This window comes from Jatropha curcas, chromosome 1 (genome assembly GCF_041381405.1).
Source record: "Jatropha curcas cultivar XTBG-Jc1 chromosome 1, XTBG_Jcur_1.0, whole genome shotgun sequence".
NCBI lineage: Eukaryota > Viridiplantae > Streptophyta > Magnoliopsida > Malpighiales > Euphorbiaceae > Jatropha > Jatropha curcas.
The window spans coordinates 605,401-619,383 of NC_143151.1; the positions used below are offsets into that span (position 1 = coordinate 605,401).

At 34.7% G+C, this 13,983-nt stretch overlaps 3 protein-coding genes across 4 annotated transcripts; all 3 read right to left on the bottom strand.

Annotated features, from left to right (window-relative positions):
- Window positions 1-1,481: 1,481 nt before the first annotated feature.
- LOC105629332 (putative apyrase 6) lies at window positions 1,482-8,765 on the bottom strand. Of its 2 annotated transcripts, XM_012210903.4 has the most exons (8): window positions 7,921-8,759; window positions 6,637-6,749; window positions 6,050-6,157; window positions 4,754-4,808; window positions 4,283-4,438; window positions 3,369-3,466; window positions 2,491-2,687; window positions 1,482-1,845 (listed from the first exon to the last, which is right to left on the bottom strand). In XM_012210903.4, the coding sequence occupies exons 1-8, from the start codon at window positions 8,552-8,554 to the stop codon at window positions 1,578-1,580; spliced, it is 1,629 nt and encodes a 542-aa protein (XP_012066293.1). In that variant the 5' UTR covers window positions 8,555-8,759; the 3' UTR covers window positions 1,482-1,577. The 2 variants fall into 2 exon arrangements, with proteins under 2 accessions (XP_012066293.1, XP_089582855.1); XM_089726729.1 differs by lacking the exon at window positions 1,482-1,845 and having other exon boundaries at window positions 2,520-2,667; window positions 7,921-8,765.
- Window positions 8,766-9,559: 794 nt separating this feature from the next.
- LOC105629331 (geranylgeranyl diphosphate reductase, chloroplastic) lies at window positions 9,560-11,094 on the bottom strand. Its single transcript, XM_012210902.4, has one exon. It carries the CDS (start codon window positions 10,975-10,977, stop codon window positions 9,640-9,642), a length of 1,338 nt encoding a protein of 445 aa, XP_012066292.1. The 5' UTR covers window positions 10,978-11,094; the 3' UTR covers window positions 9,560-9,639.
- A 364-nt stretch (window positions 11,095-11,458) lies between these two features.
- Window positions 11,459-13,983, bottom strand: LOC105629409 (GDSL esterase/lipase At1g71250). Its single transcript, XM_012211001.4, has 3 exons — window positions 13,548-13,983; window positions 12,247-12,876; window positions 11,459-11,820 (listed from the first exon to the last, which is right to left on the bottom strand). The coding sequence occupies exons 1-3, from the start codon at window positions 13,774-13,776 to the stop codon at window positions 11,576-11,578; spliced, it is 1,104 nt and encodes a 367-aa protein (XP_012066391.1). The 5' UTR covers window positions 13,777-13,983; the 3' UTR covers window positions 11,459-11,575.

Sequence of the window (13,983 nt, forward strand, 5' to 3'; positions counted from 1 at the left end):
TGAATGTGTGGTTTTGAAATTATTGGATTATAAGCACGTTACATAAAATAGGATGATAAGTAAGCAGAGGTGAGCACATAATTATAATGTTTTGTGATCTTGTTTTTTTAAAGAGAATACATAGGTAGATGAGACATTGCAGTGTACTCTCTCTGTTCCTGAACATCTGTCCTTTTTTGCTGACAAAAGTTTCATAATACCCTTGAAGGGTTCAGTATTCCAAGAACTGTCATCACTATCTAATTCATTTATTAATAGTAATGCTACGCCAGATCTATTAGTGGCTCATGACATGAGTTTGTTTTGTAAAACTAAATTAAATGTCGGTATATTAGGAAAAACAAATTAAACATTGTGTTCAAATGATAAAATGACATAGTTTTGGAACTTAAGAAAAACAAAAAAGGAGCAGATATTCAGAAACATACTATCTTCTATTACGAGTTATTAATATGTTTGAATACCTTGAAAAACAAGGTATCATCACTCCAATGCATGGCCAATTGATCATTCACATCGAATTTCTTATCCGTCAAAACAGGACCCCACCCAAAGACTATAAATTGACCCATACTCTTTAGAAGTAGAAACCTATATAGTTTTTCAGTATCAATATCAAATTCTCCAATAGCTATTCCTCTTACCGGAAGCCTGTGGTTCAGTTCTTCCTGGAAGTGTGCTTCCGCTTGTGCGACGGCCAGTACTAGAAAATTGTTAGTAGGTTGCAAATCATCAGCCGACAACTTCATTTTAATCGGCCAGGCATGTAATGAACCTAAATTCATAAAATCATAGTGCTAGCCCTATTGGTGGTTCCATCTGCATGCTTCACTTTCAATAGAAACAAACACATGAAATGGGGTAATTATTGCCATCTTTCATACACAAGTTCAGGCCCTGTAATGTAATCTATTTGGCATTAATGGTGAAATATCTCAATCGCATGGCATGCCTTCAATTTAAGAGTTCCTATCATGCCTAAAGCCTGTTCGGTAAAATTAGCTATTAACTGTTCTATTTGCCAGCTTCTGCTATTTTACTAGTGTTCATCAAATATTAAAAGAAATAATGTTTCATAATCCGCTCTCTCAAATTTTAAACATTAATATAAAATATGCTCTGAAAAACTGTAAATAATAAACGTTATATGAAAAACTATTGCCTGACAAAACCTAAATTAAGAAATCCAGCATTCATGTTATATATTAAGCAAATCTAATAAAAATTAGTAATAAAGAGTGAGATTTTTTTTTAAATGATAATTAACTATTGACCTAAATTTTATGAAATTTAAGATTACTAAACCAAATTCTATCATTTTATAAATGAATTATATAATTCAAATTCATTTATACCAATCAAAATCGTTAATATTATACACTGGAGAATCTGCAATTGAAGTGGTATTTGCACAGAACAGCATCCACTGCAAGTGTACCAAGTTTCTGTTCTTAAATGAATGCACTATATTTTCTTGAAAAGAAAGAAAAAAAATCTGCAGCTTGAATCCATAAAGATACAACAAAAATTTACAGATTATTCTCACATGAACAAGAATGTCGGGTGATAGACAAAATTTACCCGGGTACCCTTGTGACAATGTAGTGTCCCTTTTCTAGATCATATATTGTTTTTAACTGTGGTTTTCGCCATTGCAGCACAAAAAATACAGCAAGCAAAGCTATTAAAAGAAAAGCTAACAATGAGAAATACGTCACCCACTCATTTCCAACAATTTGGTCCAGGTTATCAATTTCTGTATCAAGGGGCTCCAGTGTTGATTCGAGAATGAAAGCTCCGAGAGTCCAATCAAGGTGAGAGCTAGTATGGTTCGCAAAACCAATTCTGTGAAAAAAAGCGACTTCGTTAGTATAAATTTAATTAGCAAAACTTTTCTCCTGGAAAATAATTAAGAAACCATAACAAAAATAGACATCTGTTTCTCGTGTCCATGTGATGGATGGATACCAAAGATAGAATACATAAGAAAAATGTTTTCTTCAAGACCTCAACTTTAAGCTTGACAATAGAGAAACTAGAAAATTTGTGCTATAACAATGGACATGCAAATGCATATCTACGCTACGCATTCAGAAAAGAGATGACTAACATAAGCAGAAAAACCAGCCTAATACGACAGGGTTCAACCATGCATGTCTATATACTTTTTATTATAAAGGACATACCAAGTCATTCCATCCAAAACATATTTTCGTCCACAAATCAACATGAAATGATAGACTCAATGGATGATAATGGATCACTGTTTTCCTCGTAAGCAGAATGAATTTCTTGAATGGAACTAAAATTTTTAACACGACCAATTGATCTACTTTTTCCACTATATGGTGATCTTCTTCGGAGCATAGAAAACTACAAAGACAGCTATGATTTACATGTAGGTTTACTAACCAGGTCACTGTGATTTACATGCACGTTTGTGAAAAAGATGACAGCCAAATGCATAATTTGCAAAGAGAGCAACAATACCTTTTATCATCCATTGGAATTCCAAGGCTGTCATGCAACAGTGCTACCATGTATGCAGAAGAGAAACAATATCTCAACAAATCCAAATCATCCATGCCAAGATGTTGATTTTTCAGGTTATTCCAATCACCTTCACAATAATGTTGCCCAGCTGACTCCAATTCAGATAAAGTAGTCCTAGGAACCAGACCAAAAAACTGTAGAATGTTCAATAATTAGAGATAAAAAGAGGAAAAGTTAGAATAGCCAATTACAGGACAAAGAAACAATGTAGAACACCTACAAGCTCTAAAACACGAATTAATTTGCAAGATTGGGGGCTAAAACTTTGATGCCGTACATTACAGTCCAGTTTAGCTTGACTAATTGCTTCAATTCCCTCACATAAAGTTCAAACAAAGGATATTGTGATCTTGTCTGATGTTCCTTTGGACGCTGGATTGTGGTTTTTAGGCTATCTTGCATAAGCAGATGGTTTTTAGACAAAGAAACTACATATTTAGACATGAAGTTTCTCTTTTCCATTTCTCTCTTTCTTTCTTATTCCTTTTTCCCCTTTTCAGCTGGTTCATTTATCAATGGATTCAGATAATTGCACCTGTATCATTGCTTCCTTAATATTTATATTTATATCCTTCCTTTAAAAGACAACACTTAAGCATCTTACATAAGAAATCTAGTAATTGTTGAGCAAAGGACCCATAAGTATCAACTTTAGTGAAGTTTTATGCATCTCCTTTGTCAAGAAGCTAACCATTCACTTCAAGAAACAGCAAGGCATCTTATGATAGGTATGTGTAGCCCATGGATAAAATAAATTAAATTTCATGACTTGAAATATTAGCCTTAAATTTCAACTTTTATCTCTATGTACAAACCTCAGAAGTATAGAACAAGGTTTCTTGAGAAACAAGCTTGCTTTGTATCTCTGAGAAGAAAAACGGTGCAATTTTACATGGTGGACGTAAGCACTTCTCTGCAGAAAAGACAACATAAAAATGAATTTGTTGCTACAAATATTTTCTCAGGAATTCAAGAATCAACATTTCTCAATAGCTTTAAAGAAAAATCAAGAGGTTCATTGTGGTGAGAGAAGACATCTACACTACAATATTAGTATTAGAAGAACAACTTGCTAGCATGTACTATCACTTGCACAGAGATAGAATGTTAAGGGAGTGATGCAGATGATAAGACACTCAGGAATAATAAAATTTATACTCGAGAAACTCAATATTATGATCCAGATGTCATATGATCACAGTGCCAACAACCAGTATGAGACAATACAATCATTATGGACCATTAATGTCTAACGCACCCATTCTCACCTACCAAGCAGCTGTAAGACACTTGGCCTATGTATGGTATGATGTAATTAGAATGTAATGTAATGATCAAATTCATCTTTAGTTCACGTTTTTTAAACAAATTAAAAATTCATTTGATTCTACTGCAGTATATTCATTTTGTCCTACTAAATGACACCTTGTTCTCCTCTCTTCTTTCATTTCAACTCTCTATATTCTAGTATTAGCATAAAGGAGTACTATTTGTATAGGAAGATAAAATAACAAGAATTCTCTTAGCCTCTGAACTATGATGATACAACACATAATATGCATAATTTTAATATTATTTTCAATTGTGAATTCCAGATACAGTTGCAGAAAGACAATTAACTGGAGAAACTTTGGAAAGTCCTCATCAAACACAAGTCAAAGGAAACAATGAATTATACAACAACAAAAAGTTCAAAAACTCATGAAAACTTAGGATCATAAACTGCTACCTTCTTTACTCTTCAATAATGTCAAAGCTTCAAGTCTGCATTCAGTAAAGTTTCCAGCTGGATGGGAAAAGAGAAGTTCCGAATAGCTAACATTGAATGCTGACTCATATCCTTTGGGAAGGCAAGGGTTACCTAATGATCCCTCCCTATCAGGTGCTGCAAGATCATTTTACCGGTACTTGTAACAGTTAGAAAAGCTAAAGGATATCAATTTGAATCGATGTTAAAACATTCGCTAAGCATGCCATCAAATTTTGCCTAGATATGCAACTGATATGTAAAACCACCCGTAGCAAATAAGGCAAAGTAATGTTACAAGGGATAACCAAAGTGATGAAATAAATAAGTATGCTACTAGAAAAAGTGAAAAAGTTATTCAACCATGACAGTGCATGCTTTCCTAATTCATAGCCTATCAACTCCACCTCCATCCTACTGTATTGGCAAAGAAAATGTCAACATGGAACTCACAGGAGATTAATTCTCTAGAATTGTGCAGCTCTTGCAAAGATTCCCATGCAGCATCCTACAAAAGAACAATGGCTATTGCTTGATTAAGGACCCTCCACAATATTATAAATATTAATATTTAGAAACAGAACAATATAATACAAATTAGTTGCAGAGAATACAATGGAGCATTCAAACAGAAAGACATTATCAAATACTTCCCTGACATGAAAAAATAGCATAAATAAAACACGACATGGTGGGTGTTGTCCTTTGGCCTTAACTCATTAAAATAAAAAAGAATTTGATGGTAATAAATACACACATCCATACCACTAATAACTTTACATTCATTAATTGGTGAACTTCATCAAACTTAGCAATTTGTAAAGAAGATTAACAACTTTGACATCCCAAAAGTCTGCTTTTTGATTTTTGAGAAAATTGGATTCACTGTTCATTTTTTTCCCCAGACTTTAATTTTGATAATGGTGAACTCTGTATATATTTTGATGATTGTATATAGCATATGATTTCAGTGCAATCCACACAACACAAGTCTTCAAGTATTCAATTATTAAATAAGGAACAATTCAGTTGAATAATAAAGTGCAAATTATTGCAGTCTATTCATGACAACAAACAAATGTAGCAAAAAGATTTAACTCCTGAACTACTGATTGCAAATAACTAAATGACTTGAATAGATTAAAATACTTGTCCAATAAGATCTCTGTGTTGAATTCTCAACTTTCTTCTTATGAAATCATTAATGGTTCCGAATGTACATTGTACAAGTGACATGATTAATTGATCATATTTTATCTCGCAAAAGTTGATTAACTAGAAATACACAAAAGAAGGAGATCTTATAATAATAATTAAAAGAAAAAAAGAAAAATTCAGGGTCCACACACATCTCTATTATATTTGGGATCCATCTCATGTTGATAACTGTCCTTTGGTCCTTATATAACACTTCATACTCCATATCACTTAACTTAGAGAGGCTTGTGAGTGCAAGCAGGTTTACATAAGTGAAGTCACAAATTCACTCCAAAAAGCACGGGAAGAAAATATAACTTTTAATGTAAGATTTACAATGAGAAATCTCAAGTTCAATAATAGAATGGCATATCATGAATCACATCATGATACCATTTCTTGCAGTCAAGCAATAGTAGAAGCAGAAGAAACTTTAAACTGTTATTTGCAGCACAAATGCAAATTGGTGTCTAAGCAAAAATTTCAATATTGATCAGAAAGATTGGAAAGATATTGGACATGAGGTAGCACAGGAATATACATGAGAAACACCTGACCAAATTTTGGAAAGCTTGATGTCTGAAGATTGTAAGTAACTCCATCCAATTTGATCATTCGTAAAGTTTGCCTTTTTGATACTTCTGTGGAAGCAAATGTAGCCTGCATATGTCAGTTATACAGTTTAAATTCGAATTTAAGATAGCATACATCCAAAAGGCAATAGCAAATACATATAGGTATGATGCTCCATAGTAAATCCCTGTGCATCAATTAATATTTAGTGCTGATGTTATAAAATTAATTCCGTGCAATTGAGTGGAGGATATTAGGAGGCAAAGAAGGCCAGAAAAGAATACAATTTAAAGAAACCAAAATTTTGTTATGTGCAGTTGAATTTTGTCAACTCAATTTTCAAGTAGATAATGGAGGGAAGATGCTGGTACATCTAAAAACTAAAACATTGTGGCAGGAGCATACGGAATCCAAGCATCAGAAGTTCAAGGAAGTAGAGATGAAAATATTAAAAAGGAAGAGGCAAGTAGATTTTCTATTTGAAGTTGCATGGAGTGCAAAGTAATATTGGATGCATGGAATTCAACAATTTACGGTTCTTGTTAAAGCTTTTTAGTGGAAAGAACCTGTAAAGAAGTGCCACCAAGTTCAACTATCCCAGTGGTTTCCCGAGGATCACCTCCCAAGGTTCCAAGAGCATAATTTACAGCAACCCACGTGTAAACACCCTTTTCTCCATCTGCAACATGACCACATCATAAATTGTCTAAAGTGAAGGCAATTCACCTTCTTTTGCAATAATGGTAATTATCAAAATATAACATAGAATTTAGTGCATGGGAAGAAAGATTCAAGGCATGAGATATAAACCTTTTGCTATCCTTATTTTAATACCAGAAAAGAAAAGGGAAAGAGAAGTTAAAAAAAAAAAAAATCAAAGGTTAAATTGTTGCAATAAACTACATAACAATTATTTTTGGGTGGTAATTTTAGCATGCAACATAATGAAGATAATGACAATAAACCAATTTAATGTATTCACATGGTCTGCTACCAGCTACTAAACTAATTAGGGCTAGCTATTATGATATAACAACTGACAGGTCATCCTTTCCTTCTTAACTTAATGAGTCCACTTAAAAGCTCGTTTACCACAACAATGAATAAGGCAAATGTAATTCCCTAAAGCATTACAAAAGACACCTCCCTAAGCACTCCATTTTAAAATTTTGCAACTTATGAAGCTTAGTAGCAGCAAACAACCTAGTTTGGGCTTCTAACCTCTGACAACAAAGGTCTAAGGAATACTTTAGAGTTTCAACTGCAACCTTTAACATGTCAAACATCTCATTAGTAGCCTTAAAGCAAACAACAGCAGTCCGCCTGATGATGTAGAGGCAATCACACATGATAAAAGCTTGTTTAATGGACATATATAAAATCCTTTGGTTGCAAGTCAAAAACGAGAGAGGTTTATAGACTATAATTACAGACACTATTATTCTGACCTGAAAGGAATACACCTTGTCAATATCCTGGATCACAAGAAATGAACTCAAAACTGCTTTTTAGGAGATGCAAGAAATAACTCGAAACTGCACCCTACTTGTCAATTGGCGTTTAATCATTTACATCAACAAACATATTCAAGTATGTCAAGTAAGCACCGCATTTGTACCCAAAAAAAAAAAAAAAAAAAAAAAAAAAAAAAAAAAAAAAAAAAAAAGAAAGCTAGTGCCACAACATAGTCAAACATCATGAAACTTAAGCATCACTGCCAAACTGGAATATATATATATATATATATATATATATGAAAAGTATGATTATATTGTTTAACAAACAATCAAACTAACAAACAGAGAGATAAAAACTTTCCAAGTAATTAACGAATAAAAAGAACCACAAACCTTCAATAATTCTCGCCCAATCATCCTTAAAAGCAAACCCAGACTTTCTGAAGACCAATCTACAAGACTCCATAATCATCTCTTTAACCTTAAACTCCAAGCCCTCCATTTCCTCACCATTAGCCAATAACTGCACTTTAGTATTTCCCCATTCCTTTTTAGGCACTATTCCTTTAGCAAACTCAACCAACCCATGAATCAACCCACCTGCATTTTTCGGATCCTCTACAAACCCGGCCAATCCGGGTCGAACTTTCATTGACCCCGCAATCAAAGGCATTTGACCATTGGTGAAAGGCATGCTTCCCTCCGCCAAGAGCTCGTAGACTCGAACACGAGACCCGAACGGACCCGAATCGATTAGGACGGAGAAGAATTGGGATTTGGGTTCGGCAAATTTGGAGGAATGGTGAATCTTTCGAGCTGTAGAAAAGAGGTAGAAAAGAAAGGGAATGGAAAGGAAAGAGATGCAAAAGATAAAGCATTTATGGATTTGAGATTTGTTGTTAGGGTTTTGAGAAGATGGGTATGAAGAAGAAGAGAAGGAGTGTAAATGCATACGAGGGTGTAGCTGAGTTCGGTGAGGTGGGAAGTAGGTGGTGGAAGCTCTGGACAGGAGACTTGAAGACTCCATTGTTGTACTTCTGTTTGGATTTTGGATAAATAAAGAGGACAGAGATTTTCTAGGTTAAGTGTTGTATGAACTTACATTTGGATCATTCTGTGAGTTTATGGTTTTCAGACGAAGTGAGTTAAATTGATATATATGGTGGCTATGGAATGAAAGAGAGGGAAGGTTCAACTAAGAATATGACTGTATGAACCATCTTTCACGTAGATTTTCAAATTTCTTTTTTAAAAAAAAAAAAAAAAAAATTTAAACTCCATCTTGCTGGCCTCCTCCTTTAGATTTACAGTATTTATTCTTTTTTAAATATATTATTCTACTTAATAATAAAACAATGTTTTTATTGATCTTTTCGCCCTTGTTGATCACTTTAATTTGATTATCTCTCCCTTCAAATAATTTTTGTGTCCTACTTTCACTTTTCATCCATCCTAGATATTTTATATATATTTACTTGTTATATTGTATATTTATTTAGTTAGAAATAAATAATATTTGAAATTTATTATTCTATCTTTATTTAATATATTTTTTTATCAATAAATATAATAGTGAAATTAATATATTGTTGTTAATTAAATCATATATCAAACTTTTAATCTTTTAATAAAATTCTATTTAGTCAAACATTTGATTAATTTTAAGAACAATCTCACATGGATCATTTAATTTTTATGGGTATTAACACAAGGATATATTAAAAGAAATAAAGTAAAAATTATAATTTAATTATGTTAACTAAATTTCTAAGTTATATGCAAGTCAAATCATGAAAATTTTTAAAAAATAATACGAAATGAAAATTATTTATCAATTTAATATTTATAAATTATTAAATTATTTATTAATTTAATATTTGTGAGTTATTTTTTTTATTGCACCGAAACCTCAACCGAAAAAAAAGACATTATTCATTATCTTGAATTGATCCTAAACTTCTTTTTTTTTCTTTGAAATAATTGAGAACTAATTTGGAGTAAAATTTTGTTAAAATCAATTTTTAGGACACAATTAACCTCAAACTCAACTTGCAAATTAGGATAAAAATACAAAAAGGGAAAAGAAAAAAAAAATGGAACCAATACAAGTGCCTAAACTTTCAAAGCCTCCATCTCCCTACCAAGAATCCTACACCTAACCAAACTCCCAATAGTATTCAAACCCATTTTCACATCTTCCCATCTATCCCCATTAGCCAATTTCTTATACAAATAGCTATCAAATGTCATTCTCTGCACATACTCATCTCCACAAAGCTCAACCAATGCTTCTCTAGCCATATTAGAGCCATAGAAAACCCTCTGCAACAAATCCAAAAACCTAAAAGTACTGTAATATTTCTTATCCCACTCTTTCAAATACCCTCTTTTCAAATCTTCCTCTTTCACCCTTTTCTCTCCTCCTTCTGATGCTTTCACTATCGCCTCGCCGCACATTCTTCCTGATTTCGCCGCAAAATATATCCCTTCGCCGGAGCACTTCGTCACGTACCCCGCCGCGTCTCCCACCAGTGCCACCCGTCCTCGTACTCTCACAGGACGTGGGTGCTCCGGTATTGGATGCGCTTCCACCTTGATCACCTTTCCACCGTTTATCTTTTGTCTTACTCTTTCTCTAATTCCCTTTTGGTATAGTTTAATGTCCGGTTTTGCGCAAACTGTACCAGTTCCTACTGCCACGTGGTCGCATTTAGGAAATACCCACGCGTAAAAATCGGGTGACACGTCATCGCCGACGTACATCTCCGCGAGATTTTGATAGTACTCCATTTTCTCGTCGGGGAGTCTGATTCTCTCTTGAAATGCAATGGCACAAGTGTAATTTCCGGCGTTTATCGATTTGGCTACTTTGCTGTTGGCTCCGTCTGCTCCGATGATTACATCGACGGCTAGGGTTTGTTTGGTGTTGTTGATCGTGTGGTGGATGATGTAAGGTTCGGTTGACGAAGAAGGGACCTCTAGATGTGTGACGAGAGCGGGGATTAACTGAGCGCCGTTGGATTGGGCGCGGGACCGGAGGAAGGAGTCCAGTACTTCGCGGCGGAGCATGGGGATGGATTCGTGAGGCTTGAGAGTTTTGGAGCCAAAATCGACAGTGAGATTAGACGGAGAGATGATTTTCATCCGAGTGACGTGACGGTCGATGAGGTGGAGAGGGATAGAGAACTCGTCTATCATGCAAAGAGGAATGGCGCCGCCGCATGGCTTGGCAGTGGAAGTGCTTCTCTCGAAGAGGAAAGTTTCGATTCCACCGGCAGCAAGTGATTCTGCAGCTGAAGAGCCAGCTGGACCGCCTCCGATCACAGCGGCGCGTAGCTTCCTGCCTGAAAGAGAGGAAACGATGGTGACATTACGTCGTTTTGAGTTTGTTCTGGTGTTGAGAGGACACAAGAAGGTTGGTTTAAAATGTTGGGTTTGTGTTAGAGACATGATTTAGAGAGTGAAAATTGCAGCAGAGAGAGAAGCAAGAAGACTGAGAGTGCTGATAGTGGAGATGAAGAAAGTGATAGCTTTAGGTTTTGTGGAAGTGGCATGGTGGGATTTGAATATTTTAGTTTCTTATCATACTTTCTTTTTCTCGAACTGTGTGTCGTATCATAGTTCAAATGTCGTTTTTGTTAACTGTATGCATTAATTTCTCCAAGCAATATTCCCAAACATTTTGACAGATTTTATAAATAATGAATTATTTTTTTCATTTTTACCCTTTATATATAATAATAATGATCATTTCACTTTCTCGATAATTTATTGTAATTTAGACAAATTAAGAATATTATAATCAATTGATATAATAATTTATTATAACTTAGATAAATTGAATAGTTTTCTTTAAGAGACCTGAAAATCTAAATGTGACAGTATTTATAAATAGACGAATTATGAACACAAATTTTATAGTAAAAAGTGGTATACTAACAAAGAATTTTATATTCAATTTGATAAAATTCTAACGAAAAGAAATTTCTAACCATACAAAAAACGGCTAAAAAGGGCAAGACAACAATTTGATGAAGCATGTCTAGCCTCAAGTCAGATATGCAACTGGTGCATGAACCAGATCCTGGACTGTCATAGGATGGCAAATACCAGACAAGGTGTAGCCAGACCAAGCAGCATCAGCAAGAAAAGAGTTCACTGCTTTTGAAGGGTTATAGAGATCCCACCACACATAAGCTGAAGGTTGGTTGCAGGACATCTCTACAGAAAGACAACCTATAGCCACACCGTGCAGACCAAGCCCACAGCAAGCGTTCTTCGCATCTTCAAATCCTGCAAATAATTGTAAATTCTGATACTCTACCAGTAATATTAACTTCGCATAAGGATAATGATCATTTCTATAACTGGCCCTCATTTCCAAAGAGTCCCAGGAACAAAACAAGGTGCAATAGCAATGAATTATGACCAACAGGATCAGACACTTTACCAAGTGCACATTCAAACACAAAAGACTCGATTAACTTGATGAGAGCGGTATTTGAAACAAATGATTCATATAGCCGACCCCAAATAAATTTATGACCATATCATCAGCAAGAGTGTGTAGTTAGTAAAACAAGTGAACTCCGATGTCAGAATTCTCCTGTGTAATTCTGCTTAGAACTTGCAGAACCTCAAAAAGGTTATTACTCTGTAGAATTCTGAAACTTGGAAGCTACATTCTTTAAAAACAAAGACAATGAAAAGTTTGCATACCATATTGTATTGGATTTGATATGATCTCCATGATTCCTTGGTAGACATCACAGAAGATGATCTGAGCATCAGGAAACTCCTTGTTGAGCGCAATAATATGCTCATTGATTATTATGTTGTATTGCAAAACTAGCTCATTCACCTCTTGCACACAACCCCTTACACCAACAACAGTAGTTGCATTATGCCATTCCCATGCCGTTCGAGGTGTGCATCCCAAAGGCAATATCCCCACGCATATGATCTTCCTCACATTCGCATCATAGAGGCTCCTAATAGCAAGAACCATCTGGTTGGCCAGAATTTGAGCAAATTCTCGGCCACTGTACTTGAGCATTATACCAGAAGGATTGCTAAGAAAGAGATCGAGATAGTCATCTCTGCCAAATGACAGGTAAAATAAAGAGGATTTGATAAACTGTTGTGCAGTTTCCTCACTGAGCTGGAGCTGCAACAATTGAAAGGTTTCAAATACTTGACGTAGTTGCTCACTGAGAGACTGCTCACGGAAACTTCCAGGTTTCATGATTGTTGCATGTGCTGAACCATAATTCAAACCGCTTCTTAGCACTTCAATCGACCCATTCTGAACATAAAATGGTGAGATATTTGACAAGCCCATCTTTTTAGCTGCATCAGCCATATAAAATCACATTAATTGACTGCTAGAAGCGCAGCTCTAGTTAAAACCTGCAAAAACTGCACAAAATATTCACATCTAACACTCAATCAATGCCTAAACATTATGCCATTTCAAAATTCAGACTTGCATGTTCTAAAGATTCCCGGTCAGAGGCTTGATAGTGCAAAAAGATATGCTAATTTGTCTAGTTGGTCATTTTTGTGCCATTTAGATGATGATATATTTACATCTAAACCTCAAACTCATAGAAATCAGAAATTCTCTTGTTGACTTCTACAAGAACCATATGTCTCCTCCAACCCAAATGCAATTCTGCAAAAAATCCAATAGTTTTACTTCTATCTGATTCAATGCAACTAGTTTTTCTCATATAAACCTTTATTAAACAAATAAAACAGAATGAAACAGAAAAAGAAACAAAACAGAAAACATTGCAAGCAACCGTATGAGTTACAAATTGAATTAAAAGAAAGAGAAAGATTTAATCCCGAAAATCTAAGTTTCCATTTCTTGGATCAATTTGAACAAATTACAAGAATAATTCCATCAGTTTTAACAAAATAGCCCTAAACTATTGCTTGCAAAAGGAAACAAAAACCAAGAAAGAGAAGCACATAGAATTGTACATTATACACACATACAGAGAGAGAGAGAGTACCAAGAACATAAGGAAGAAGCATTGAATCGGAATCACTACAAGGAACCAAAGAAAAATTGCGGTGAAAGAAAGGGTACAAGGGATTGTTCTCTCCACAATCAACAGAAGAGTCACCCATTATGTAGAAAGCAGATACATGCGACCCATTTGCCATTACAGAAGACTTTTCTTGTACAAAGAGCCCATTAATGCTCGTCAAGAAAGCAAGAAGAAGATAAAGAACAACCATTGTTCTTGTTGATGGGGTTACTGTAATCACGGAGTGCTTGAAGATGAAACTCCGCTCAAGATTGCTTTCTCACTCTCGTTTCCTTTCTGATACTGCGCTATCGTTTATTGAAAAGAACCGCGTTTTTTGCCCTTTTCATTTCATGTATGTGTAAATTTTGATAACAGACGGTTTGCTGTGTTGGTTCTTTGTTCTGGTACTTATTTG

What these genes read in the sequence shown, in the direction of transcription:
- LOC105629332 (XM_012210903.4), bottom strand. Translation starts at nt 8,554, where the DNA reads ATGGAGTCTTCAAGTCTCCTGTCCAGAGCTTCCACCACCTACTTCCCA. An exon ending in TTCTAGAGAATTAATCTCCT is followed by an intron (nt 4,439 to 4,753) that starts GTGAGTTCCATG and finishes ATGATCTTGCAG; the next exon opens with CACCTGATAGGGAGGGATCA. An exon ending in ATTATTGAAGAGTAAAGAAG is followed by an intron (nt 3,467 to 4,282) that starts GTAGCAGTTTAT and finishes TCTTTTCTGCAG; the next exon opens with AGAAGTGCTTACGTCCACCA.
- LOC105629331 (XM_012210902.4), bottom strand. Translation starts at nt 10,977, where the DNA reads ATGTCTCTAACACAAACCCAACATTTTAAACCAACCTTCTTGTGTCCT.
- LOC105629409 (XM_012211001.4), bottom strand. Translation starts at nt 13,776, where the DNA reads ATGGTTGTTCTTTATCTTCTTCTTGCTTTCTTGACGAGCATTAATGGG. An exon ending in GCTTCTTCCTTATGTTCTTG is followed by an intron (nt 12,877 to 13,547) that starts GTACTCTCTCTC and finishes TGGCTGATGCAG; the next exon opens with CTAAAAAGATGGGCTTGTCA. An exon ending in ATCAAATCCAATACAATATG is followed by an intron (nt 11,821 to 12,246) that starts GTATGCAAACTT and finishes AATTATTTGCAG; the next exon opens with GATTTGAAGATGCGAAGAAC.